General features: G+C 40.6%; 1 protein-coding gene across 5 annotated transcripts in view; it reads left to right on the top strand.

Moving 5' to 3' along the window:
* si:ch73-286h23.3 overlaps window positions 1-25,987 on the top strand; it is a 192,114-nt gene extending 166,127 nt beyond the window's left edge. For all 5 annotated transcript variants that reach the window (XM_073937299.1, XM_068216628.2, XM_073937302.1 and 2 more), the window contains 13 exons: window positions 1,966-2,133; window positions 2,393-2,566; window positions 6,485-6,655; window positions 8,037-8,204; window positions 8,630-8,803; window positions 10,338-10,508; window positions 11,942-12,115; window positions 12,595-12,768; window positions 14,918-15,091; window positions 15,581-15,754; window positions 16,094-16,267; window positions 24,384-24,545; window positions 25,279-25,987. In XM_073937299.1, the coding sequence (XP_073793400.1) occupies window positions 1,966-2,133; window positions 2,393-2,566; window positions 6,485-6,655; window positions 8,037-8,204; window positions 8,630-8,803; window positions 10,338-10,508; window positions 11,942-12,115; window positions 12,595-12,768; window positions 14,918-15,091; window positions 15,581-15,754; window positions 16,094-16,267; window positions 24,384-24,545; window positions 25,279-25,288 (2,068 nt within the window). In that variant the 3' untranslated portion in view covers window positions 25,289-25,987. The remainder of the gene's footprint in view (window positions 1-1,965; window positions 2,134-2,392; window positions 2,567-6,484; window positions 6,656-8,036; window positions 8,205-8,629; window positions 8,804-10,337; window positions 10,509-11,941; window positions 12,116-12,594; window positions 12,769-14,917; window positions 15,092-15,580; window positions 15,755-16,093; window positions 16,268-24,383; window positions 24,546-25,278) is intronic.
* The last annotated feature ends 1,548 nt before the right edge of the window (window positions 25,988-27,535 follow it).

Here is a 27,535-nt window from a genome sequence, read left to right as displayed (position 1 = left end):
TTTACTCTTGCTGGATGTGGGTGATCCTTCTTGGTGGTATGCTGGCATTACCCTGGATATCATGACTCTTGATACATCTCAAAGACTTGTCTTGGTCACAGATTCTCGAGCAAGACACACTAACACTTTGTCCTCTTTTGACCTTTTGACTTCATAAATGTCATCCACAATGTTGAGTGCATTGCAATATTTTAAGCAAAACTGTGCTATTACTCTGTTAATTAAACCTTCACACTCTGCTCTTACTAGTGGAATGTGCAATCAATGAAGACTGGCCACCAGCTGCTCAAATTTAGCCATGAAATATCCAACACTAAATTGGCCAGTGTTTCAGTTTTATTGTCCAACCCCTGTATCTGCTTTATTGTCTATGTTTACATGGACATCAGTAATCGAATTATTTGCCTTAATCTAAATAAAACAATCCTATGATGGTGTTTACATGAGTTGCAAAATGCGGTGAAAATTCTATACAATGGTAATAGTTTGATTAAGGTGTTTGCATGTCTGAACTGCACTTCAATAATAAGACTAAAATCGGCATACTCCACGTCTTAATTCGATTTCTGTTTAGTTCAGTTATGACTTTTGTCAGATTAAGGTAATCAAAAATCACTGTTTACATGGTAGACTCTTTATCAGAGTATTGTATTAACATTAGATTATTAGTGTCCATGTAAACGTACTCATTGTTTTTAAACAGCGGCTCACATGCAGCTCCTAAAATTTGAGTGTTTGTTTGCTAGAGAGGATTAACCACTTATTATATAGAACCAATTAGTTAACAGTCCTGTGCGTCAACAAGTCAGAACATAATGAAACATTAGCAAATAATCAGCTAATGATTAATTAAGGCAGACTTAAGATGAATTGACAGTTAAAATATTGTTATTAGGTAATTTATGCATAACTAATAACAATGTGTAGATTACCTGATGTATGAATCATACAAAATGCTTGTTGATTGCTCATGCAATTATCAATATTATATAATTTAATTTTTCATGAGTTATACAATAACTTGTAATTGTTTGTGCATTAGTTAAGCATTATATAATGCATATTATTGCAAATGTGTTTTTAAGTGTTACCAATATTATATACATACACTCACATGCATACACACACTCATGCACGTGTGTGTCTGTGTGTATGTATGCATATGCATGCATGAGCAGATGCACACTCGCACATAAACACACACATACACAAATACACCTGTGCATGATCAATGGTTTTAGATCATTTCACTGTGTGGATCCCAGATAAGGAATGTATTTAGCCAAAGGAAATTAAACTCATCACACCTGAGAGAATTGAACCTCAGTCATAATCAAATAAGAAACAAAGGACTGAATTTCTTATGTAACATACTGAAGGATTCACACTGTGTGTAAACTTGAGATACTGAGGTGATAAACTTTCACAATGGGAGAAAGAAAGGCTGTTTTTGTTAAATGTGTTTTGTAAAGTGTCACTTAGTTTTTGTAAAATGTGACTTGAAGTAACTGAGGTGTGTGGTGTTACAGATAACAGCTAAAACAAAACGTAGTTGTGATGTTTTTAAAATGTAACAATACATAGTACAGGTTAAAAAATAGCAGTTCTTATAAAGACTATTAAAATATCTCATATGTTCCTGAATGTGGGCAGTATGCAAAGCTTTTTTCATTATCAATAAAATAATACACCTTGTAGTTTTGCATCTATTAACATTTTTGTTCTCACTATAGTGTCTTGCATGAACTGTAATTCATTCTCAATTTTTAGACGTGTATTAGTAATATTTTAGTTAGTGTTAAAAATACATTTCAGTTCTACCATAATCACAATATTTGACTTGAATAGCCAATACTGTGAAAACAAATGGTTAATGAGATGAATGTTATGTTATCTCTACATTTTGAGCCTCAAAACTTTATTATGATTAAAATGTGACTCTTCAGTGTTGGTTTTTATTTTCAGGCTCAGTAAGTGTGATCTAACAGAGGAAAGCTGTTCAGCTCTGGCTTCAGTTCTCAGATCAGACTCCAGCAGTCTGAAGGATCTTGACCTGAGCAATAATAATCTGCAGGATTCAGGAGTGAAGCGGCTCTCTGATGGACTGAAGGACAGTAAACTGGAGATACTCGGGTGAGCTGATGTCTAATACATTCAACTTCCCTGAATCTTTGTTTTTGTGAAGAGAATAATTTCAATTAATAATACAATTGCAAAAACTTTATTTCTAAAATATACTAAATACAGAAGTTAGTACAACTTTCCTAATGGTTCTATGTTGCTAAGGGTATTTTCTGGAAAAACTGATTTTCATAAGTTAAATATTTGTTTCTGTTTCACACTTTTAGACTTATTAGAATTATTCAGTTAATTAATATACTATTCTCTGTAGTTTCTTAGGCTGCAGTATTACTGAAGAAGGTTATAAAGCTCTGGCTTCAGCTCTGAAATCAAACCCTTCACACCTAATAGAGCTGGATCTCAGAGGAAATGATCCTGGACAATCAGGAGTGAAGGAGCTCACTGATTTACTACAGGATCCACACTGTACACTGAAGACACTGAGGTGAGGCATGAGGAAAATAAGCATGGATGTGAGTTATTTTGTTATTTAAAGAGTAGAATTTCACACACACACAAAAAAAAAATGTTGTATCAAATGCGTTAGATCTTCACAAGCAAGAAGCGTCAATGCTCTTAGAAATGTTTGTATGACTAGAAATGATAAATCTAAATTTCTGAGTTTCAAGAAATATTCTTAAGATCATGTCTTAAATACTCTTACTATTTCAAAATCTTCTCAGCATGTAAAGGAAAAAACAGAACAGAAGACAACCTGTTTCTTTAGCCATTAGAAATTCTTACAAAAAGTCATTATTTTGTTGTAACAATGGCCATTCAATAATAAGACAAAAAAGCCAGTTTCAATAATTTACATTTAGATGAGGATTGATAAGTAAATGCATGTTTGGCATGCTGTCCCAGGAGAGAGCCCCAAGTTTGGAAGATCCTTGAGCACAGTGCTCCCTCCCGTATCATCTGGAAAGAGGGGAATCTGACGGAATCAGAGATGGGCGCATGACTCCTGCTGGAGTCGAAGCTAAGGGTAACACTCCTGTGGCAGTCAGAGCTGTAGGGTAAGGGATCCTGTAAGAGTCGGAAAAATAGTGGGGGAGGGCGGCTGGTGTGACTCCTGCGGGAGTCTAAGCTTAGGGTAACACTCCTGCAGGAGTCAGAGCTGCAGGGATTGGAGTGAGGGAGAGAGTAGCGGAGTTGTGCTCACGCTCAAGGTAGGAAAAAGAAGGAAGGGGAAAGGGAGAGCATGGCAGAGTTGTGCACAAGCTAGAGAGAGGAGAGAGAGGCGGAGAAAAAATTGGATTCTACTTAAATAACTATTAATAGAACTGCTTTGGATATTCTTTATAGTGTTGATGTGACCGAGCAGGCCTTAGCTCGCTCTGGTGGGAAAAATTGGGTTTGTAGGGAGAACAAAAGGATGGCTTACTCGACAGCACTCCAGTAGTGTTTTATTTACAGTGCTGGCAGGTAAAAAAACAGACCACAGTGACAAATATATATGCAAGTGTCTAAAAAAAAAATCCTAAATACCATAGAAACCAGAGGTACCACTGTAACACTCTTGCTGACTTGGTTAACAAGCAAATGTCTTGGGTTTTGGCTGCTGCTTTTATAGGCCAACTCGCGCCTTTTTAGGGACCCACCACTCTGCAGGTAAGTATCAGGTAGGTGTAGTTTTATTTTCACACATAAACACTTAGCACATAATTATCATTTAAACAACACTAATTATCTTCCCATACATTTTATTTCAATATTTCATTTGTTCTAAACACATAATAAAAACGTATTTTACACTGTTAGATGCACCACAATGCTTTCCCTTTCCCATCACTTTGTGCCGCCGTGTCTAGCGATGACATCATAAGCAGGCTCCGCTACCTGATCAGGTTGGCTGACACAATGGCCACACAGAAAGACTTTACTAAACAGACGATTGACAAGGACAACAAACAGGACAAAACAGTGTGTGTGTGTGTGTGTGTGTGTGTGTGTGTGTGTCAAGAAGGATTTTGGGGGCGATGGCCTGTAAGATGGGGGAGATGGAGATTTCAGGGAGGTGTCTTTGTTATTTCTGTTCTTATGTCGCTCTTCCTCTTTATTGTTGCATTGCTCAAAGGATGTTTAATTATGCGACGGATGCTGAGAATAACTTATTAATAATGTCCAGGTGTTGATTGGTTGTTAAAGTGGAGAGGATGTTTTAGAAGGTTCAGGTTGATCTTGGTCTGGCAGGGAGAAAGTTGGCTGGGGGTATGGAGCATGTCGTGAACTGCTGGCCTGGGAGGTTTCTCTTGATGATGGGGTAGAAGACAGGAGTCTGTAGTGATGGAGTAGAGTTTGAGGAGGTCAGATTTGTTGAGACTGCATAGACGTTAATGTCGGTGTCAGTAAAGGTTTTTACAGTATTCTGAAACTGATCTATTTATTTTTTATTATTGTTATTATTGATGGAGCAGAGGAAATGGTGGAATTGTAGGTTAAGGCTGGACCTGGATGATCCTTAATGATGGGGAGGTTGATATATATATCATATATGGGCTAAGGGTAGAGTAGAGGGTTAGGAGTTAAAATTATAATTAGGGGTCTGTAGGTGCATTACCACTGGTATGTTGAGGTATGGAGGAGACAGCAATTTCAAATAAATCAAGTGGACCTTGAGTTTGATAGTCATACGTAATGGAACTGAAGCATTGCAGAGAGAGTCTAGGGAGTAGCCGAGGTCTTGAATGAAATTTCTTGATTATATCAAGCAGACAAATGCCAGGCAACAATCAATTGCTGTGACTGGTTATATGTTTAGTTATTGTTTTTGGCCAATGGTAAAGTTACAGTGGGAGGGTAAAAATTGCCTGAATTACGTAATCAGTGCTATAAATGAAATTTGATTAAATTGATAATGGTCACATTATTATCAATTTCTTCAAGTTTCTTTTACAGCATTGATTACGTAATTCCAACATTTTTTGATAGATCATAGCAGGTGAAAAGGAAATTTAATGCAGATTTTCTTGTCTGGCCTGATATATATATTGTATATGTATAATATCTATCTATCAGACAGTGAATGATTTTATAAAGAAATTAGATCTGAACATGGTAATTTGTAATGGAAATACAGTTCACTGGAAGCGCTGTTGAAAAAAATGGGAAGTTTGTATGCATTTACCCCATTGGACAAGATAAGCATTGACAAAGTTCTGAGTGATTGCTGAACTGGTGGATTTTTGGGCTGAAATCACTCATCTGCTTTAATAATTCATTTATATACTTATTTTAAACATACAATTTAATAAATATATCCCTTGAGAAACCATGTTTATGTCTGTTGATAAGTTTTAATTTTATTCATATTAAATAGCTATGACACACTGATAAAGTGCTGTCTGCTATGGAAATAACCTATATGCATAATTGTGATCAGCATTTGATTGCTCTTGTCTGCCTTGTCCTTTGTTATATGGTAGTAAAAATGCGTTAGTGTTTGTCTCTAATGCCAATGTACGCTATAAACACTGTGGAAAAGAGCATAACTAAAAAGCGAAAAACAGTGCGCATGTGATTAATATATATATGCAGAGGGTCCTTACCTGGAAATTTGATGTGATCCAAGTCCTGTGAAGAGACAACGCCAACCATAGAGGACTTCTAAAGATCTCCATATCCCTGGACCAGGCTGTATCCTGAGCAGATGCTGTGGCGGTCATGGAGGAGTGGAGAGCATGAGACTGATCCCTGAAAGACCTAGTGACAGACAAGTCTTTGCATTGACCTCGTAGGCCAGCCTGTGCACCCACCGGTGACCTACTCACACCTGCAGCTTCTCCACAATGGACGTCCATCGTTCTCTAGTTCCTGGCGCCTAGACTGCGGCTTTGCACAGTTTTATTCAGAGGAGAAATGGTCATGACCAACTAAGCCTGATCTCTCTTGAGGTTTTTTTCCCTCACTTTCGTCAATTGGCAGAGTTTTGTTCCTTGCCACTGGCTTGCTTGGTAGGAACTTCGATGGATTTGCTCTTCAGTGTTTGGGCTTTCAGCATTGAATATTAAACCACACTGAACTGAACTAATTTGAACTTTAACTCTGAAATATGGACTGATGCAGTTTCACTTTCAATTACTGGAATGTCTATGTTAAGCTGCTTTGATATAATCTACTTTGTAAAAGCGTTATAGAAATAAAGATGAATTAAATTGAATTTGTGCCTGTACAAGGGAAACTAAGTTGATGTTACCAAGGAACACTTTAGAAGGTCAGTTTAATCCTGCAGGTTAACTTGGATGTTTAGATGCTTTTTTTATTATTGTAAACAAGTTATAAATACGTAAATCTTGTGTTTTGTAATGCAGTAAACAATGACCGTTGTTGAGAACTGACTCCTGCTTGATCTTCTCTTCTTCAGGTTTTTGAGTCCTGCTGCTGATGAATTCTGTCAGTTTGTGACTGAAATTGTGGGTGAAAACCCATTACTCCTGACAGAACTGAATCTGAGTGATCATGAACTAGGAGACACACGAGTGAATCAACTCTCTGCTCTACTGCAGGATAAACACTGTAAACTCAACACACTCATGTGAGTATCTTACATCAGTCAACTTGTTGTTTGTCAGCAGCAGCTAGCTCTCTGCAGCTCTTACATGGTCACCACTAAAGCTAAGCAGTGTTGTGCTTAGGGGCTTCACTAGACTCCATTTAGTGTAAAACTTCGGCAGTATCCCAGTAAAAGCTTTAAGTCAAGTGTATTAATTAAAGGGGTGGTCCACTATGATATCATATTTTAAACTTTAGTTGATGTGTAATGTAGCTGAGTGAACATGAACAACATCTCTGAATGTAAGATGCCCAAAGTTCATTGCAAAGGAAGACATCGGCTGTTACAGAGTTAGCTTAGCAAAGCCCACAGTAAACAAACTTTGGGTAGTGCAAAAAAAATACGTCCGGGCTAGTGAGATCATAAAAGCTTCAGGTTACGCGCCTCTGCCAGACACATACACCCCGTGCACCAAAGGGTCATGACCAGAGGTACTGAAATGTTAGCAGAGAAAGCTAAAATGCCATCCAAATGCTGCAATTTCCACAGAGTTTTCTGTATTTATGAAAAATATGACACATGCTTCCTGCTAAATCCCAGTTGTTATGCAGGCAAAAAAAAAAAAAAACGCTGCTGAAGTACCGCTCGTGTGTTATGAAACTAGTTTGTTATGAAAAGCCTTTCATGCAGAAGTGCCAACATGACAAGCTGACAAAACTAAAGTTTAAATAATACAGGTATGATGACTAAGCTTAAGGCTCGTGATGGTTTTTATTGTATGAAGCAGAATGAAGAGATGTAAGGGAGGTAAGACTTAATAAAATACATTTTCAGCCATCAGAGTCAGGTCTCAGACAACAGATAATTATATGAAACTTATTTTTCTAGAATTGTCGTATGAAATTAATATTCAAGCAAAAGATTTCTTTGAGGATCTTAGCATATCATCCCAGTTGTGTCTTTACATTGATTTACAGTTATATGCAGGATTGTTTTTTATGTTAATTTTTTATAATAATAATTATATATTAATAATTGAGATAGGTCCTTGCCCAGTAGAGCTTTGTCTTACAACACCCCTGGTTGAGCCTGATCATTACCTGGATGGGAGGCCACAGCTTTTTTTTTTTTTTTAAGTAAATGAATATACCTTGAAGTCATCCATCATTCAACATTTTTTGTCCTCACTATATTGTCTTGCATGAACTTTAATTCATTCTCTTAATTATTAGACGTGTATTAGTAATATTTTAGTTAGTGTTAAAATTATATTTCAGTACTGCCATAATCACAATGTTTGACTAAGCCAATAGTGTAAAAACAAATTGTTAATGAGATGAATGTTATGTTCTCACTTCGTTCTGAGCCTCAAAACTTTATTATGATTAAAATGTGAATCTTCAGTGTTGGTGTTTATTTTCAGGCTCAGCAAGTGTGATCTAACAGAGGAAAGCTGTTCAGCTCTGGCTTCAGTTCTCAGATCAGACTCCAGCAGTCTGAAGAATCTTGACCTGAGCAATAATAATCTGCAGGATTCAGGAGTGAAGCTGCTCTCTGATGGACTGAAGGACAGTAAACTGGAGAAACTCAGGTGAGCTGATGTCTAATACATTCAACATTTCTTTTCTGGGTTTTTGTTAAGAGAAGATTTTATTTGCAAAACAAACTCCATTTCAGTAATTTTTAGATATATTTTACAAATGTTTCATATTATGTTTTAAAAAATACAATTGCAATAAAAATCTGTTTTTCCAAAGGAAATCTTTGAATTCAGTTTTATTTAATATATATATATATATATATATATATATATATGTATGTATATATATTCTTTAAAAACAGAATATTCATTTCAGTTTCAGACTTTTAGACTTATTAGTATTATACAGTTAATCAACTTACAAATGAGTCCATCGTGCTTAAACTTTTATTAAAATTTATTTTCAGTGATTCAGAGTTTTGTTTATTAACATGAACCACAATGTTACATTTATTTTTGAGTTTTATTTCCTCTAGTCTTTCAGACTGCAGTATCAGTGAAGAAGGTTATAAAGCTCTGGCTTCAGCTTTGAGATCAAACCCTTCACACCTGATAGAGCTGGATCTCAGAGGAAATGATCCTGGACCATCAGGTGTAAAGGAGCTCACTGATTTACTGCAGGATCCACACTGTACACTGAACACACTGAGGTGAGACATGAGGAGAATAAGCATGAAAGTCAACTATTTAAGGAGTATTTCACTGAAACGATGAGATGGACAATTTGTTGCATCAAAATCAGTCATACAAATGTCAGTAGAGTTTAGTCGTGTTTCAATATTCAGTACAAAATGAAAAACGTAATGGCTCACTGGATCTGCAGTTACTCTTTATTGTGATGCTTTGATAATAAAAATTAAAAAAATTGCACTTAATAAAAGCACTGATACTCTAGAAAGCCTGTTTGTAGAATAGTTTAAATGTTTCTGAACACGCTGCAAATGAAATGTCCTTCAGCTCAGATTGACTGTGAAGGTTTGACTCTACAGCAGGTCTGAGTCTCCAGATCTTCACACACATGCAGCTTCACAAAGCAAACTTTTCTGAACTTGTTTAGCTTAAAGTCGAAACATTTTGACTTTTTCTTTTGTATTTTCCTGGAAAATATAGTGTATACACTACAGTGAGCTTGACTCTTATGATCCCTGTACAGTTTAGTTTTTCAAAGTTTGTTTCAAAACTGAACAAAATCACTTTTTGCATCTAAGTCTACAAGCACAGTTTTAAAAATAAATGAATAAATAAATGAAAATATTTAACCTAAACTGAAATAAATGCGGGCAACGCAGTGGTGCAGTAGGTAGCGCTGTCACCTCACAGCAAGAAGGTCGCTAGTTTGAGCCTCGTCTGGGTCAGTTGGCATTTCTGTGTGGAGTTTGCATGTCCTCCCTGCGTTCGCGTGGGTTTCCTCCGGGTGCTCCGGTTTCCCCCAGAGTCCAAAGACATGCAGCACAGGTGAATTGGGTAGGCTAAATTGTTGGTGTGTGTGAGTGTGAATGAGAGTGTGTGGATGTTTCCCAGAGATGGGTTGCGGCTAGAAGGGCATCCTCTGGCGGTTCATTCCGCTGTGACGACCCCGGATTAATAAAGGGACTAAGCCGAAAATAAAATGAATGAATGAAATAAATGCAGTTTTACACTTTTTCACCAAAGGCATGTTTGAAAGCAGACACTTGGCAATGTGTTACTATCAGGCCAGAATTATACCTTGTCATAATGAAAATTTGTGAGGCTCTTAGAAATCTTTGTATGAAAAATGTCTTTTGCAGACTAAAAATTATAAATCTAAATCTCTGTTTCAATAAATATTCTTAAGATCAAGTCTTAAATACTCATACCACAATGCTAACTGATATTTATTCATATCTTCTGACTATGTAAAGCAAATGAGACAATAGATGAATGCCTTTTTCCTTAGCCATCAGAAATTCAAACAAATAAAGTGATCATTGTGTTAAAAACAACGTTTATTTAATTATAAGACATTACAGTCATCTTAATAAAGAAATCAAGTATTTTATGGTATTGATATTCTGTTTTAGAGGGCTAAGAGTGTGTATAAAAATAATAAAGCACAATGTTATAAATGAGTATATCTTGTCCTATGCACTCAGCATGTTTTGTACTGCAGTAAACAGTGACAGTAGTTGAGAACTGACTCCTGCTTGATTTTCTCTTCTTCAGGTTTTTGAGTCCTGCTGCTGATGAAGGCTGTCAGTTTGTGACTGGAATTGTGGGTGAAAACCCGTTACTCCTGAAAGAACTGAATCTGAGTGATCGTGAACTAGGAGACACACGAGTGAATCAACTCTCTGCTCTACTGCAGGATAAACACTGTACACTCAACACACTCATGTGAGTATCTTGCATATAAATGTAATTTTTATTACATGTCTACCAGTCAATGATAGCAAAGATATAGATCCTCATGTTTAAAATGACTCTGGTAAAGTTGAAGTACTGACAATTAAGGTCATCACATATAAGGAGAAAATGAGTGCATTTGCTCCAAAAAAAACAAACAACTATATTATTCATTAACCCAAACTAACCAAACTTAAACAAACGGGGCTCAAAAAAATGAGAAGTTCAATTACGAAAATAACTTTTTTCTTCTATTTTTTAAACGTTAAAATGTTGTTGCCCATTCCCAGTAGGAAAATAACTAAGCAACATTGCTGAACAAGTTGCTCCTTTTATCATCACCTTGACACAAACAACAAAAACTGTTCAGCATGTAGTTTTGCGGCTGTTAAATGAAGATCAACAGCTACCATTCCTCTTCATCTATTCATTCATTTATTCATTCGTTCATTCATTTTCTTTTTGGCTTAGTCACTTTATTAATCTGACGTCGCCACAGCGGAATGAACCGCCAACTTATTCTGTACATGTTTTACGCAGTGGATGCCCTTCCAGCCTTAACCCATCCCTGGGAAAATTCCTCTTCATACGTATTGAAAACAATTCTGCAGGCCTTTATCTTTATATAAAAAAAGAAATGTCCTAAATTTAACACCTAATTTTGTCTAAATGATCCTTTTTAATTTAATAAACTAAGTACGTTATGTATTTGACTACACATTTAATTCTTGCATTAAATATCTCTTCTTCATTTTCTTCAAACAGCGGCCCTCATGTAGCTCCCAAGATTTCAGTGTTTGTTTGCTTGTTTTGTTCAGTTTTTTTTCTCCATAAAGTTTTATATAGGATGATTATAGTCTCATTATTATTTACGAATGTACGCTATGTCATCCACATACTCCATTAATGTTGAATGTGCAGTTTTACATCCACAAATGTATGACTTTCAAACTGAGTCTGTGAATTTAAGATTTGCGCAAACTTGAACATGTTTGTAAAAACAAATATGATGTTTTGCATCCATGCATCTTAATTATCGTGTGCGAAAAGAAAGTTTTGCAATTGCGGATCAGGTGTGTTTGAATGGACTTTTTTTTTGAGTCTATACTGTTGTATTCTTTTGAATTTTGAAACTTTCTTTGTGCAGTTTAATGCTTTTCATCCATCAAACACAAACAACTTTACATGAAAAAAACAAAAAGTTCTTATTTAATATGTAGACATCTACCTACCAATTTGATAATCATGCGTTACTGCACTTCTGTATAATAATATATTCCTCGGTTGCCCTTTCAACATTTCATGATTTGTATTTCTCTAGATGTTTCATTTGTTTCAGTCTTGCTTTCTCTCTCTCTCTCACTCTATCTCTCTCTCTCTCTCTCTCTCTCTCTCTCTCTCTTTCTTTCTTTCTGCCAATGTAGGTTAAGCAGCTGTAAGATAACAGATGAAGGTTATTCTGCTGTGACTTCAGCTCTGAAATCAAACCCATCACACCTGAGAGAACTAAATCTCAGAGAGAATAAACTCGGAGGCTTTGGAGTGAAAAACCTCAGTGATTTATTGATGAAGCCACAATTCAAGCTGAAAATACTAGAGTTAGTATCATTATACTGTACAGCAGATACTGAGAGAATAATGATTATTATTCTATTTTTTTATACACTGGTATATTATGTGTATCAGTATCTGATAGTATCTAGAAAATCTAATAAATCTGATAAATCTACAATATCTGATAAATTTTTGCAGCAAAATATCATTTTATATATATATATATATATATATATATATATATATATATATATATATATATATATATATATGTCTTCAAGCCATTTAATAGTTGATTTTTTAATATTTAAATAAAACAAGAATATTTCCTTTTTCTTTCAGTAAAGATGTTCATAACTATTTTCCTAAATCCTTAATATATTCATGTTTATGCTTGTACACATTTACTTAACATTTCAGATGTTTTGTTGTGTTTTAATGACTGTATGGCCTTTATTCAGTTGAGTTAATTTTCCAATTTTAGATTAAGTAAGATCTGAATGGTTTCTCTTTCTCTCTTTAGTCTGTATAATTGCAGTATTACAGAGGAACAGTGTGAGATCCTGACTTCAGCTCTGAAATCAAACCCAACAAACCTGAGAGAACTGAACCTCAGCTGGAATAATCTAGGAGACTCTGGAGTGAAAAACCTCAATAATTTACTGATGGAGACACAGTTCAAGCTGGAGAAACTACAGTTAGTATCATTATTATACTGTACAGCAGATATTAAGTGATCAAAATTTACTGTTTAACATCTAAACGAGTTAAATTGTTCAATTGCAACTTCTGGCCATAAGTCATGATTGAAATCCAACAAGTCTGTGATTTATTTTAAAGTACTTTAAACAAATTGAAACAAACAGTTGAAAAAAAGTCTTGATTAAATGTTGTTCAACAGAAACATAATGAGATTTGCAGCTTCTGCTACAATAAATGAATGAGAGAAAGAAATGAGCTGAAAAGGTGACATAAAAATACACAAATATCCATTTATACGGATGCTGCTTGATACTCAAGTGAGAGTAGGTCTTCTGTCTGTTTGTCTGATGATGTGTTTAATGAATTCACACAAGCATTATTCATGTCTCATGAGTAAGAAACAATGAGAGTAAACACATTATTAACAGAGGCAGAGTCTGTGTAAGATAAGATCAACTTTGTGCTCATGTGCTCTAACTGGTTGGTTTAGACAGTGTTTCATTAACACTAACCTGCTGCCTATGATTGCTTAGAAAAGAGTAATAGCATTTTATTTTAAATGGATGAACTTTAAAATCATTTAACCTCACAATTAAAAGTTACCGCTGCAACACCGTGTCTTTACCATATGCTGATCTATAGTTACTTTAAACAAGTCTGATACAGGTGAAGCATCTAGTGCAGTTTCCTTTTCCTCTGATTTTAATTGTAGGTTTGGATAAAGAGATTTTCCATTCAGCTCATTTGTCTTTGCCTCCTCATCGATCACACTAAAAGATCTTTGACCTGAAGTCATGTTTGTCATGTGCTTCAAAGTTTTTTAATGTTTTTAGTCGAGCAATGCTCTTCAAATTCCTCTCTCCTTCCTTCAAGCTGCCCTTAATTTACAATTCATCCGATCTGCACATTTTTTTCACTAAAACACTATTCTCATACTTTACACTCCTTTATTTCCTTAGTTTTTTTTTTTTTTTTTTGGTCCAACACATGCTGAAATAAATACAGTCTGTAATAGTCTCTTTAGTCTCCTCCAAGTCCAGACAGTGAAAAATTTCCCAGTTGTTGCAAGAGAAGCCTTCCAGGTCTTTTAAGGTTTCAATGTCATCATTGTCATACATATACATCACTTTAGTCATTGTTTTTTTTCTGCACTTAAGCAGGGATTTACAGTCAGGTCCATAAATATTGGGACATCGACACAATTGTAACGTTTTTGGCTCTATACACCAACACAATGGACTTTGAATGAAACAAGATGTGCTTTAACTGCAGACTGCTTTACTGCAAATTCGAGGGTATTTACATCCAAACCAGGTGTACAGTGTAGGAATTACAACAGTTCACATATGTGCCTCCAACTTGTCAAGCCGCGGTCACACTGCACTTTTCACCACACAGACCTCTATTTATACACATGTGACTGTGGCAGTCTGGAAATGTAGGCTCCTATGACACGTTTCACATTTCACTGCATTGAGTGTTAAAGCTTGGTGAACTCTGACATGCGAAATTGCATCACATGATGGCATGAGACCAATAGAAGTTCAAAACGTGACCTCTCTGTATAGAAGTTTAAATATGGAGCAATTGCTCGCTTCATCAACATTGTTTATATCCTGCCCCGTTTCACAGCTCAGTATGACAGAATTTTGCAAGCACAAACTGTAGTGTGACCGCAGCTTTAAGGGACAAAACGTAATGGGACAATTGGCTTCTCAGCTGTTCCATGGCCAGGTCTGTTTTATTGCCTCATTATCCCAATTACAATAAGCAGATAAAGGTCAGAGTTCATTTCAGGCGTGATATTTGCATTTGGAATCTGTTGCTGTAACTCTAAACATGGTGATCTGTGGCTATCAGTCAAACAAGCCATAATTAAACTGACAAAACATTACAAACCCATCAGAATATTGCTGATTAGGAAAGGTGAATGCTGAATCTGTGTGCTTGCTTTTCTGTTCAAATCAACAATGCTTTATGATGATGACAATAACAAGTTAGATGTGTTTCTGCTGTAATGTAATGTATGAGTTCAGCTGCAGAAAATTCAGACACCATGAAGACTATATGCTGTATCACTGTAGCTCTTCAATAAGATGATCATCACAGATCTCAGTCATTGTCTTTTCTCTTTTTGTGTTCAGTCTGTATGGATGCAGTATTACAGAGAAACAGTGTGTGATCCTGACTTCAGCTCTGAAATCAAACCCATCACACCTGAGAGAACTGGAGCTCAGTATGAATAAACTAGGAGACTCTGCAGTAAAAAACCTCAGTGATTTACTAATGAAGGCACAATTCAAGCTGGAGAAACTAAAGTTAGTATCATTATACTGTACAGCAGATACTGAGAGATTAAAGATTATTATTTTGTATTTTGTATAGTATTATTATTAATGTTATTATTCTATTTTGTAATGGACTGATATGTCGTGTATCAGTAGCAAGATCTTTCAACTCTGAAATGTTATGAGCTTTGTGTAAATATTCTTATTCACTGAAATCTGATTAATCTTTACAGCACAATATCTGAGAAAAGATAGCTTTTTTATTGTTTTCAACTTATTCAATAATTTATTTTTTTTAATATGTAAATACAATAAGATTCTTTACTTTTGTCCTTTAGCGAAGATGCTAATAACTATTTCCTAAATCCTTGTTATTGTCATGTTTGAGCTTGTACAAATTAACTTTACTTTTCAGATGTTTTGTTGTTTATTGATGACTGTATAACCTTTATTCATGATGAGTTTACTTTGCATTTTTAGATTAAGGAAGATCTGAATCTTTTCTCTTTCTGTCTTCAGTCTGTTTAGATGCAGTATTACAGAGAAACAGTGTGTGATCCTGACTTCAGCTCTGAAATCAAACCCATCACACCTGAGAGAACTGGACCTCAGCTGGAATAAACTAGGACCCTCTGCAGTGAAAAACCTCAATGATTTTCTGATGAAGACACAGTTCAAGCTGGAGAAACTACAGTTAGTATCATTATACTGTACAGCAGATACTGTGAGATTAAAGATTATTTTAAGATAAGAAAAATCAACTGTCATTATTTATAACACTGCAGCTGCTGCTGATTCTTGATTCTGATAGATAACAGATTATATATCAAGCCATAATAATTGAAGTTTTGTTGTAAATAAATCTATTTCACATACTAAAACAAGTCACTGCACATTTATACTGGACACATGGTGCTTTTCACTAAATCTTATATTAAGATAAATGTGTTTTATTTTTTACTTTATAAACTACAGTCTAAAACCGAACATCACATGAATCTGACTCGATGCCTTTTCTCTTTCTGTATTCAGTCTGTGGTGTTGCAGCATTACAGAGCAACAATGTGTGATCCTGACTTCAGCTCTGAAATCAAACCCATCACACCTGAGAGAACTGAACCTCAGTAGGAATGAAATAAGAAACACAGGACTGAATCTCTTATGTGACGTACTGAAGGATTCACAATGTAAATTGGAGATACTAAGGTGAGAAACACTTAAATACTTTCACATAACCAATACTACCTTTAACTGCCTCACCAAGAAAAAGATATAGAAAATAGAAATATTTCTGGATTGCATTTCTTAACTCTTAATGTCGCCAGTTAACACAATTAATGTTTTTTTTTTTCGACACATCCCATAATTTCTAAAATATAAACCTCTGCCGAATGGTTGAAAATGTGAAGTGTAAGAGCAATTCATTTAAAAACATATTTATTTATTTAAAAGCATAATTCAAATAAAACATTTTACAGTGTATGAGTGTAGGTGAGTGTGTAAAAGACTGTATGCATATGTATATGTGTTTGTATGTGCGTGTGCCCATGTATGTGTATAACAACATCTGTATTACACAGATATTACAAGAAGATTTTGAATTATGTGGACATTATGTATGACTTTCAGTCATACAAATTTATTTTATTTTTTTTCAGAAAGTAAAACTAAACACAATTTGCTGTACCGTATGTTCACACCGAAAGCGGCGAGAGCGTCAAAGTAGCTGGAAGTCATTCATTTTCAATGAGAGCCGGCGGCGATAAGCGGCGAGGAGCAGCGCGGCGCGTCTTCGCCGGCGTGATCGTCGAGGAGAGTTAAAATAAAGTCCACTTTATGGTAATGAGCTATGACGCGGTTCGGCGGCAAGCAATCAGAATGAAGACGTCTATTGCTTGATAGCAGTTCAGAGAAATCAGACCTGTGAACTTTGGTTCCGACCACAGTTGTTCCCCTTCGGTTGGGGAACTTCAGTGCCATGAATGGGAGGATTCGGATCAGAAGCCGCTTATCTGGAGAGTATTGAACGGGCCAATGAATGAAATTAATTGGCAGCGTAAGCTTGCGCAGGTGTGCGACATCTGCAATTATCTCAGCATATAAGCACACCTGAAGCCAGCAGACGCCATCCTTTTCGCTTCAGATCCTTTCTGAGTGAGTCGATGAGGGTTCCTCTTGCTGATCAGCACTTCAGAGCGAACGAGTGTGTCTCCCGGTCCAGAGTGGGTCTTCGCGGTGGCAGACGGTCGAGCTGGGTTACTCCCTTGCCTGCGGTTCTTTGGGTCCGGTCCTCCAGAGCGGTGCGTATAGTTGCAACTTTCCTAAAAGAGCAACACAGTCGTGCAGCACGTCCTTTTCAGGATGGCGCTCCGACTGTGCGTTTCTGGATGCGGGGGTTTCCTGTCTCCGGATGATGGACACGATCACTGCATTGCATGTTTGGGGGTCCAGCATGTTAATGCGGTGCTCGCGGGCGGTTCATGTCGTCATTGCGATGCCATGACCGTTGCACAGCTAAGATCGCGGCTAACTTTCGCAAGAGAGCGAGCCACCCCAGTTGCCTCCTGCTCTAAAAAAGCAGCGGGCGCTCGGGCAGATCTGAGGGTTTCAGCGGGAGCTAATCCGCCGCCCACGGGCTTGCGGACCTCTCGCTCCTCACGGCGCTCCATCCAAGCTTCGGGTGGTGAGAGTGATCCGTCTAACCAGATGGTAGCTCTCACACTCGCTGACACCGGAGATCAGATGTCCTCCGCGGCATCGGAGGGTGGGCTTTCACTGTCCGACGAAGATCCGGACCCGCTCGCCCCCTCCGGGCAGGTGAGCGCTGTCAAATCGGATCCTGAAGCGGACATGTTAGCCGTGCTTTCCCGGGCTGCTTCGGCCGTGGGGTTGGAGATGGTTTATCCCCCAGCTCCGCGGCCGGACCGACTAGATGGGTGCTACGTAGAGGACCAGAAGGCGAAGCCTTCGAAGCCTCTCGTCCCCTTCTTCCCGGAAGTGCACAGTAGGCTCACGCAGTCCTGGAGGGCACCTTTCTCTGCCCGTGCTGCGAGTGCCTCCGCCCTCACCGCCCTTGACGGCGGAGCTGCCAGGGGGTATGAGGCGATCCCGTCAGTGGAGCGCGCTATCGCGGTCAATCTTTGTCCGCGCGGCGCCTCTACGTGGCAGGGTTTGCCCCGCCTCCCGTCCAAAGCCTGTAGGTTGTCTGCCTCCCTCGGAGCCAGAGCTTATAAGGCTGCGGGCCAGGCTGCTTCTGCTTTGCACGCGATGGCCACCTACCAGCGCTACCAAGCGCAGGCGCTGGCCGAGCTGCACGAGGGCGGGTCCAACCCAAGCTTATTACATGAGCTGCGCACCGCGACCGACTTTGCTCTTCGGACTACTAAGTCCGCCGCGTGTGCGCTGGGGAGGACGATGTCCACACTTGTGGTTCAGGAACGCCACCTCTGGCTAAACCTGGCCGATATGCGCGACGTTGACAAAGTTCGCTTTCTTGACTCGCCCATATCCCAGGCTGGCCTGTTCGGCGACACCGTCGGTGAATTCACCCAGGAATTCAAGGCGGTGAAAGAGCAGTCGGATGCGATGGGCAATGTCATCTATCGGCGTGGCCGTAAGCCCGCTCCGCCCGCCGAGCCATCCACCTCCGCTGTTCCTCGCCGAGGGCGCCCGCCAACGAGTGCTGCCCCGCCCCCGCCTGCGCCTCCGGCCAAGCGGGCGCGGCGTTCACCTCGAAAGCAGGCAGCCCCTCCTGCCCAGGGCGCCGTTAAGTCCGGTAAACGGACCGCGAAGCGTCCCTGAGACAGGCCATCCGGAGAAGAGGAAACTTGCTCTTTCCCCGCTGGAGGGCGGGGCCCCGATAACAACGGTACTTTTCAGTGCCACCAAAACATCAGTAAAAGAGCACTTTTTCCCTTCCCCGGATGTGACTGCACGAGTTCTGCCAGTCCGGGACGCGCTGCCTTCCGGCTCGCAGACTCTACGTGCTTCGCCAGTGGCTCACGAGCGCTGGGGGGACGGTCTCCCTTTTCTCAGCCCTCCAGCCCCCTCTCCGGAGTCAGGGTGCGGAGCCAGAGCGAATCGCTCTCCTCCAGCTCTTCCGCGGGACCCTCGTGCTTCCCGGATCAGCACACCCACCCACCGCTGGTACGTCAGCGATTGTAGCGATGACTCCATTAGCGAGGGCTCTGCCTGCCTGGTTAGCGCGGGCCAGCCCCTCGCGGTGGCTCATACGCACAATCAGACTCGGTTACGCGATTCAGTTCGCGAAACGGCCCCCCAAGTTTACGGGCGTGTATTTCTCCAGGGTCAACCCCCTGTCCGCCCCTGTCTTGCGAGAGGAGATTGCTGCCCTCCTGGCGAAGGGTGCAATCGAGCCGGTTCCTCCAGCCGAGATGGAGAGTGGGTTTTACAGCCCATACTTCATCGTACCCAAAAAGAGCGGTGGGTCACGGCCAATCCTAGATCTGCGCGTTTTGAACCGCTGTCTGCACAAGCTGCCGTTCAGAATGCTCACGCAGAGGCGCATTCTCCAATGCGTTCGTCCTCGGGATTGGTTTGCAGCCATAGACCTGAAGGACGCGTATTTCCATGTCTCCATTCTTCCACGCCACCGCCAATTTCTGCGGTTTGCGTTCGAGGGTCGAGCGTGGCAGTACAAGGTCCTCCCCTTCGGGCTCTCTCTGTCTCCGCGGGTCTTCACCAAACTCGCGGAGGGTGCCCTAGCGCCCCTTCGGCTCGCGGGCATTCGCATACTCAATTATCTCGACGACTGGCTGATTTTAGCCCACTCGCGGGAGCAATTGATTATGCACAGGGACAAGGTGCTTCGGCATCTCCGCCTACTGGGGCTTCAGGTCAACCGAGAAAAGAGCAAACTCGCCCCCGTGCAGAGGATTTCTTTTCTCGGGATGGAGCTGGACTCGATCACCATGGTAGCGCACCTCTCCGAGGAACGCGCTCGCCTGTTGCTGAACTGTCTGAGGGAGCTCGACAGCAAACTAGTGGTCCCACTGAAGTTCTTTCAGAGGCTCCTGGGGCATATGGCATCCGCAGCCGCCGTCACGCCGCTCGGGTTGCTCCATATGAGACCACTTCAGCACTGGCTTCACGATCGGGTCCCCAGACGCGCATGGCACGCGGGCACACACCGGGTCTCGGTTACTGCGCTGTGTCGCCGCGCCCTCAGCCCTTGGAACGACCCCTCGTTCCTACAGGCCGGTGTGCCTCTAGGACAGGCGTCCAGCCATGTTGTTGTTTCAACAGACGCTTCCAACACGGGTTGGGGGGCCGTGTGTCGCGGGCATGCGGCTGCGGGCCTCTGGAAGGGTGCCCAGCTGCATTGGCATATCAATCGCCTAGAGCTGTTGGCAGTGTTCCTCGCTCTCCACCGCTTTTTACCGGTGCTGGAGCGGCAACACGTGCTGGTCAGGACGGACAGTATGGCGGCGGCGGCGTATATCAACCGCATGGGGGGTATGCGCTCTCGCCGCATGTCTCAGCTCGCCCGCCGTCTGCTCCTCTGGAGTCACCCGCGGCTGAAATCGCTGCGCGCCATTTACGTCCCAGGCACGCTCAATCGTGCAGCCGATGCGCTCTCACGACAGCTGTTACGCCCTGGAGAATGGAGACTCCACCCCGAGTCTGTTCAGCTGATATGGGCGCGATTCGGGGAGGCCCAGATCGATCTGTTTGCTTCCCCCGAGAACGCTCACTGCCAGTTGTTTTTTTCCCTGACCGAGGGCTCTCTCGGCACGGATGCACTGGCCCACAGCTGGCCTCGGGGCATGCGCAAGTATGCGTTTCCCCCAGTGAGCCTGCTCGCGCAGTTTCTGTGCAAGGTCAGGGAGGACGAGGAACAGGTTCTGCTAGTTGCGCCCCTTTGGCCCAACCGGACCTGGATATCAGAGCTCTCACTCCTCGCGACGGCCCTCCCCTGGCGGATCCCTTTGAGAGAGGACCTACTCTCTCAGGGACAGGGCACCATCTGGCACCCTCGCCCCGATCTTTGGAACCTCCACGTGTGGTCCCTAGACGCGAGGAAGACTTAGGTAACCTACCGACTGCGGTGGTTAATACCATCACTCAGGCTAGAGCCCCCTCCACGAGGCGCGCCTACGCCCTGAAGTGGAGTCTATTCACTGAATGGTGCGTCTCTCGCAGAGAAGACCCCCGAAATTGCCAGATTAGTGTTGTGCTCTCTTTCCTTCAAGAGAAGTTGGACAGCAGGCTGTCGCCCTCCACTCTCAAGGTTTACGTGGCCGCCATCTCCGCTTATCATAGCGCGGTAGCTGGCGGCACCGTGGGAAAGCATAACCTGGTCATCCAGTTCCTTAGGGGTGCTAGGCGAATTAATCCATCTCGCCCCCCTCTCATGCCCTCTTGGGATCTCGCCCTCGTTCTCACGAGTCTGCGATCCGATCCCTTTGAGCCACTCGAATCAGTATCTCTAAGATTTCTGTCCCTGAAGACAGCTCTGCTGGTTGCGTTGGCCTCCATCAAGAGGGTCGGGGACCTGGAGGCATTTTCAGTCAGTAACTCGTGCCTGGAATTCGGGCCGGATTACTCTCACGTCATCCTGAGACCCCGCCCCGGTTATGTGCCCAAGGTTCCTACCACCCCCTTTAGAGATCAGGTAGTGAACCTGCAAGCGCTGCCCCCGGAGGAGGCAGACCCAGCCCTTTCTTTAATTTGTCCAGTTCGCGCTCTGCGCATTTATGTGGACCGTACTCAGAATTTTAGATCATCTGAGCAGCTCTTTGTCTGTTATGGCGGTCGCCAGCAGGGAAGTGCCGTATCAAAACAAAGATTATCCCACTGGATTGTGGATGCCATTTCACTCGCTTATTCGAGTCGAGGTCAGCCGTGTCCCCCGGGAGTTCGTGCACACTCCACTCGGAGCGTTGCATCCTCTTGGGCGCGTGCACGCGGCGCCTCTCTAACAGACATCTGTAGAGCTGCGGGCTGGGCGACACCCAACACATTTGCAAGGTTTTACAATCTGCGAGTGGAGCCGGTTTCCTCAAGGGTATTAGGTAACCCTTTGGTGATTGAGGAGACAACTCGGTAGGGTGTTGAAACACGCTTGCGGCGCCATTCTCCCTAACACGGAGGTACGTGCGCCTTTTTTATCTGTCAGTAAAGTTCCCCGTCAGGTGAGCCCTGCAGATTCCTCCGTGGCCCCCAGCACTGACTCAGCGGAGGAGTCACTTGCTGGCCCACTACGTTGTAGGTCTGCCCGCTGGTCAGCCCGCGTTTTGGGTATAGGTGCCTGCTATGCGTGATCCCCACTAGGCGATCCCATATGCTTATTCCGCCACGGTTAAGTCCCCCCCCTGGGTGGACCCGTGTCTTCCCTCTCCGCTAACCACTCTTTTGCTATGCGTACTCCCCCTTTTTAGGGCTAGTCCATAGGTAAATTCTGCCATCTATCCCCCCCTTGGGTAACGGATGGCCTCCGCAGCGTCCTCCCTATCGGGATTGCACGCTTCCCAACGTACTGTCGTATTTCCTAGAATTATCTAGATGCTCACGACTTCCCAAAAAATATATCTAAATCCGTAAAACTTCTGTTGAAGTAGGATAAATTAGGGCCAGGGACACGTTGGAGGACCACGCCCCCCATGATGTGGGTGCGTCACGCTTGCTTGACTATCTCCTCATCGGGGGTGTTGGTAAGGTGCAGTCATTATGGCGCTTTCCATATTCTCCCATTCATGGCACTGAAGTTCCCCAACCGAAGGGGAACGTTCGAAGTTACAGAAGTAACCCTTCGTTCCCCGAGGAGGGGAACGGAAGTGCCATATTCCGTCGCCATAATGACTGTCCCTTAGCTGTTTGAAAGTCTCTTCAGCTTAAAAGGATGGCGTCTGCTGGCTTCAGGTGTGCTTATATGCTGAGATAATTGCAGATGTCGCACACCTGCGCAAGCTTACGCTGCCAATTAATTTCATTCATTGGCCCGTTCAATACTCTCCAGATAAGCGGCTTCTGATCCGAATCCTCCCATTCATGGCACTTCCGTTCCCCTCCTCGGGGAACGAAGGGTTACTTCTGTAACCTCGAACGTTCCCAAGGGTTTAATTATTGTGGTCGCCGGATTTCCAATTATTTCCAATTTTTTCCTACAGGAACATACATTAAATAAGTTACTGGCGAGTTACTGATGTTCATTAATGTTATATAAATTTACCTTAAAAAAGCGGGAATCTCACGCGATGTGACAGTACAAAACAGTACTGCTGCTTCAGGATATTTCAGACATAGGGACACATATTGAATAAATAGAGCAAAGCCACACCACACGCAACTTGATCTTCCATTGTTGTATGAATTTGATAAGAAGTGCGCAACATTTTCACGCTAGAAACATGTTTTATGCAGGAATGTAACTGATATGCTGCAACGGCTCCTTTAAATATGAGATCAATGTAGCGAGTTTTGACGCTCTCGCCGCAGGAGCTGAAGGCAGAGAGCGTTGTCACCACTAATTCTCCAGTTATAGTTGCTGTGGCCATTTTGAGAAAGTGTACTTTCTCAAAATTATTTAGTTAAAAAATTACTTGTTTTTGTTTTTGTTCTTTTCAATTTGTTATTTGTCGACCACAAGGCTGTGGTAAATGAGACGGTAGAACTTCAAATATTGTTGTTGGGAAAAAATCTCTTTTTGGAACAAAATTAATTTGGTATAGTTTGTATCTCTTAATGTATTTTTGTTGGTGAATTATCTTAAAAATAAATAAGAATAACATTACAGTGGAGGTGAGAGAAATTATGTTTAAAACAAAGCCCACTGTCATGCTTCCACAGCCAAATTAAAGGCCAGAACAATAGTTATGGTCTAGTTGTAAAAATAGTTCATGTTGCTTCATGAGTGAAATAATATGCAGCTACACATATAATAAAAACACCAGCAAGGACAGAACTCAACCTGCTGCTGTAAACTGCTCAATGATATGAAGTAATGTTGGATTCTTTTTAAGGTCAACCTCTGCTCATTACCTGATCTCACTATTATTATTAATAATATTATTATTATTAAATAATAAAAGGTTGGATTAAAAAGCTATGTCTAAGTTTTATACTGAAAATCCCACCTAAATGTTAAACTATAATACTTTATATTCAGTGTCTCAAATTCTTCATAATTATTAATCAATAATTAATCCATTGTTTATAGGTTAATAATTCAGGGGTGTAAAAGTCCAGTAATTCTGAAGGTCTTGAGGATCATGAATTAAAGCAGAAGCTGAAAGTCTTGATCATCATTTCACAATCAGTATCACTCATTTCTTTCTTTCTCTCTTTGTTTGTCTGTTTTTAGCCTCTGGAACTGCGGCATCACAGATGTTTCTTCTTTAACTCAGTGTTTGATGAACACAAAAGCTCTGCGGTTTCTAAAAGTGCTTGATCTGAGCTACAATCCTATTGGAGGCTCAAAGCAGGAGCTCATTGATGTGATACAAGACTCAAACTGTAAACTGATGTGAGTAAACAACACTGATATTAAAGATCTTCATTTTCCTCTGATATGTGAACAAATCTTTCAGATGTGTCTGAGAGGAAATGATCAAATGATCATCAAGCTTTGTTTGATGAGCACAAAGTGTGCAGTGTCTGCAATAGATGAAGAGAAAGGAGGAAAGAGCAGAAGAGCTGTGAGTCAGAGCTTTATCCAGCAACAGCTGCTTTAATAATGTCTTCAGCAGTGAAACATTACAGTCTGAAATAGTCTTGGACAGACTGTAGAAAACACTGGTCAAATCAGTGCAGATTCAGCTTCAGCAGCACATCAGCAATGACTCTCGCTCTTCTGGAATCGTTCTAGATCTTATGCACTCTGCTGTTCCACATATGAGCTTTACAATGTGCAGAATTTAGAATCAAACTAATAGAGTTTCAAACTAAAACTCTAAATCAGACTCTTTCTTTAACTGAAGATTGATGTGTTGCCCTGAGAACTAAAGCAGAATACAGTGTAAAGATCTAAAGCTGTTCAAAAGCTCACTCCAGGGAGACATTAGAGATAATCAAAACTTCCGCAAAAACAAGTGAAACAAATATTGTTTTTAAGATAGCAATGTAAAGCTATAAAACATATTTAATGTATTTAATGTAACAGTCTTTTGCTCAGAAATCATTCATTTAAATGTAGTGACTAATGTTCCACTTTGTTTTTCTGAACACTGACTGTTTTCTCTTCTGGTTCTGCTTTTCAGACTTAAATAGCTTCTGCATTTTCAGTCAAGAATCCCTCTCTCAGTCTCAGCTTTTGATGGCAGAATCTAGAGTTTCAGCACAGAGGTAATGTATTGTAATGCTGGTGTGGAGATGTCTGGACCCAGAGCTGCTCTCTGAGAAAACAAAGACTTTTTCTGGAAATAAACATTTGAACTTTGTATGGAAACGTTACGGTACTCCTCTGAGATGAAGTGAGAATGAGTAGATCAGAGTCTTCTTCATCTTCATCTGCTGTGTTTCTGCTCTCCTTCAGTCTGAACTCTCTCTACATGCTCAGATCAAACTCAAATGTTTGGCATAATTAGACTGACATAATTCAAGTTGACCTTTAAAGCACTTTTAACTATAATTATAGTTTCAATTTGCAAAAGGTGAGTGTTGTTACAATAATAAACAAACTTAGAAAAAAAATGTATAGAGTTGTGAATAGGTGGACTCTACAGCTATCAATCGTTTACACAGTCCATCATGTGTAAATGCAGATTAACTTTTCAAAGCAGTGATATCGATGTATATAATATACAGTTATGTTTATATTTTTTTAAATAATTAAAAGTACTTTTTATATTGATCAATAGTTTGTGCTGTCCTTGGCATATTTTCTTCACAGGTCTTCGATTTGATCAATCTCTGAATGACTCAAAGGATGATGACAAAGTAAATAAATTTGAATAGCTGTAGATCATGATATAATCATTTTCTTGACAGATTAAGAGGTTTTTTTTTATAGAGGATGCAGAACATTACAGTAATCCAGTCTAGAGCCCATCAAAACATCAACCAAGTCTCTGTAACGGGGAGACTGACACGGAGGGATCCATTATGCAGTATTTATTAGGCAGTCAAACACAAACATCCAATACGCACTAAAGTGCGAACACACATCAACAGTAATCAATAATGATCTTGGGGCTGGCGGCTGACAGACACAGAGTGATTTACCAGGCATAGATCAGTGGCAGGCGGCGTGGTTCAGAATCCGTTAAACAGGCTTGGGTCAAGGGCAGGCAGCATGGTTCAGAGTCCGTGTATCAAGCAAGGGTCGTGGGTAGGCAGAAGGCAAATCAGAGTCAGAAACAGTCCGGTGTTATACACAGAAACTCAGGCAGGAAAGACCGCTCAGTAATGCTGGCCAAGGCTGAACAAGACTTTGCACTGAACTGGAGTTTAAGAGTGGCTTATATAGGGAGCGTGGGTCGTTAACTAGATTCAGTTCAGGTGTGTGCACAATCAGTATAGATGGATGATGTAATGCTTAAAAGTCCGGGGATGGTGACCTCTGCTGGCCAGCGAGGGGAATGACTGGGACCGAGTCGATGGCAGTCTTCATCATGTTAGAAAGATGCCATATTTCTAAGCTTAGCGATATTCCTTATATGAAAGAAAGCTGTTTTTGTGAGGTGAGATATGATTTTCACAAGTGACCTTGCTGTCTATTATAACACCCAGATCTTTGACTGAAGAACTAATATTAATATTGTATTCCTCTAATTACAGGTTGTGTTGTGAGATCTGCTACATACAGTTTTTGGCCCCTTAAGTAAGTAAGGCCCAGTCTTTCTTGAGTTTATTAGAAAACATTGTTGTCATCCAGTCTTTTACATCTTTACACACAGTTATTGTAGATAGTTTAGACATCTTCTCAGACTGGAGATATTCATATTATCAGCAAAGCAACTACTCAATACTTGTTACATTTGGCAGTTGTACATTTACATCTATCAAATGGTAATTAGTGCTCATATTTCATTGTTTCTTTATGTATTTTTTTCTCTAAACAATGTTTGTTAAAGTACAACTTTTTTAAAGTTACATTTATTCATTCATCCACTTACATTCATTCATCCACATGCATTTATTTATTCATTCATCCACATGCATTTATTCATTCATCCAAATACATTTATTCATTTATCCACATTCATTCATTCATCCACATGCATTTATTCATTCATCCACATGCATGTATTCATTCATCCAAAAATGTATTCATTTATCCACATAAATTTTTTTCATCCATCCACATACATTTATTCATTCATCTACATACATTTATACATTCATCTACATACATTTATAGATTCATCCACATACATTCATTCATTCATTCATCCACATGCATTTTTTTCATTCATCCACATACATTTATTCATTCATCTACATACATTTATTCATTCATCTACATACAATTATTAATTCATCCACATACATTTATACATTCTTCTACATGCATTT

Source organism: Danio rerio, chromosome 22 (genome assembly GCF_049306965.1).
Source record: "Danio rerio strain Tuebingen ecotype United States chromosome 22, GRCz12tu, whole genome shotgun sequence".
Lineage (NCBI taxonomy): Eukaryota > Metazoa > Chordata > Actinopteri > Cypriniformes > Danionidae > Danio > Danio rerio.
This window is presented reverse-complemented; position numbering and strand designations above follow the sequence as displayed.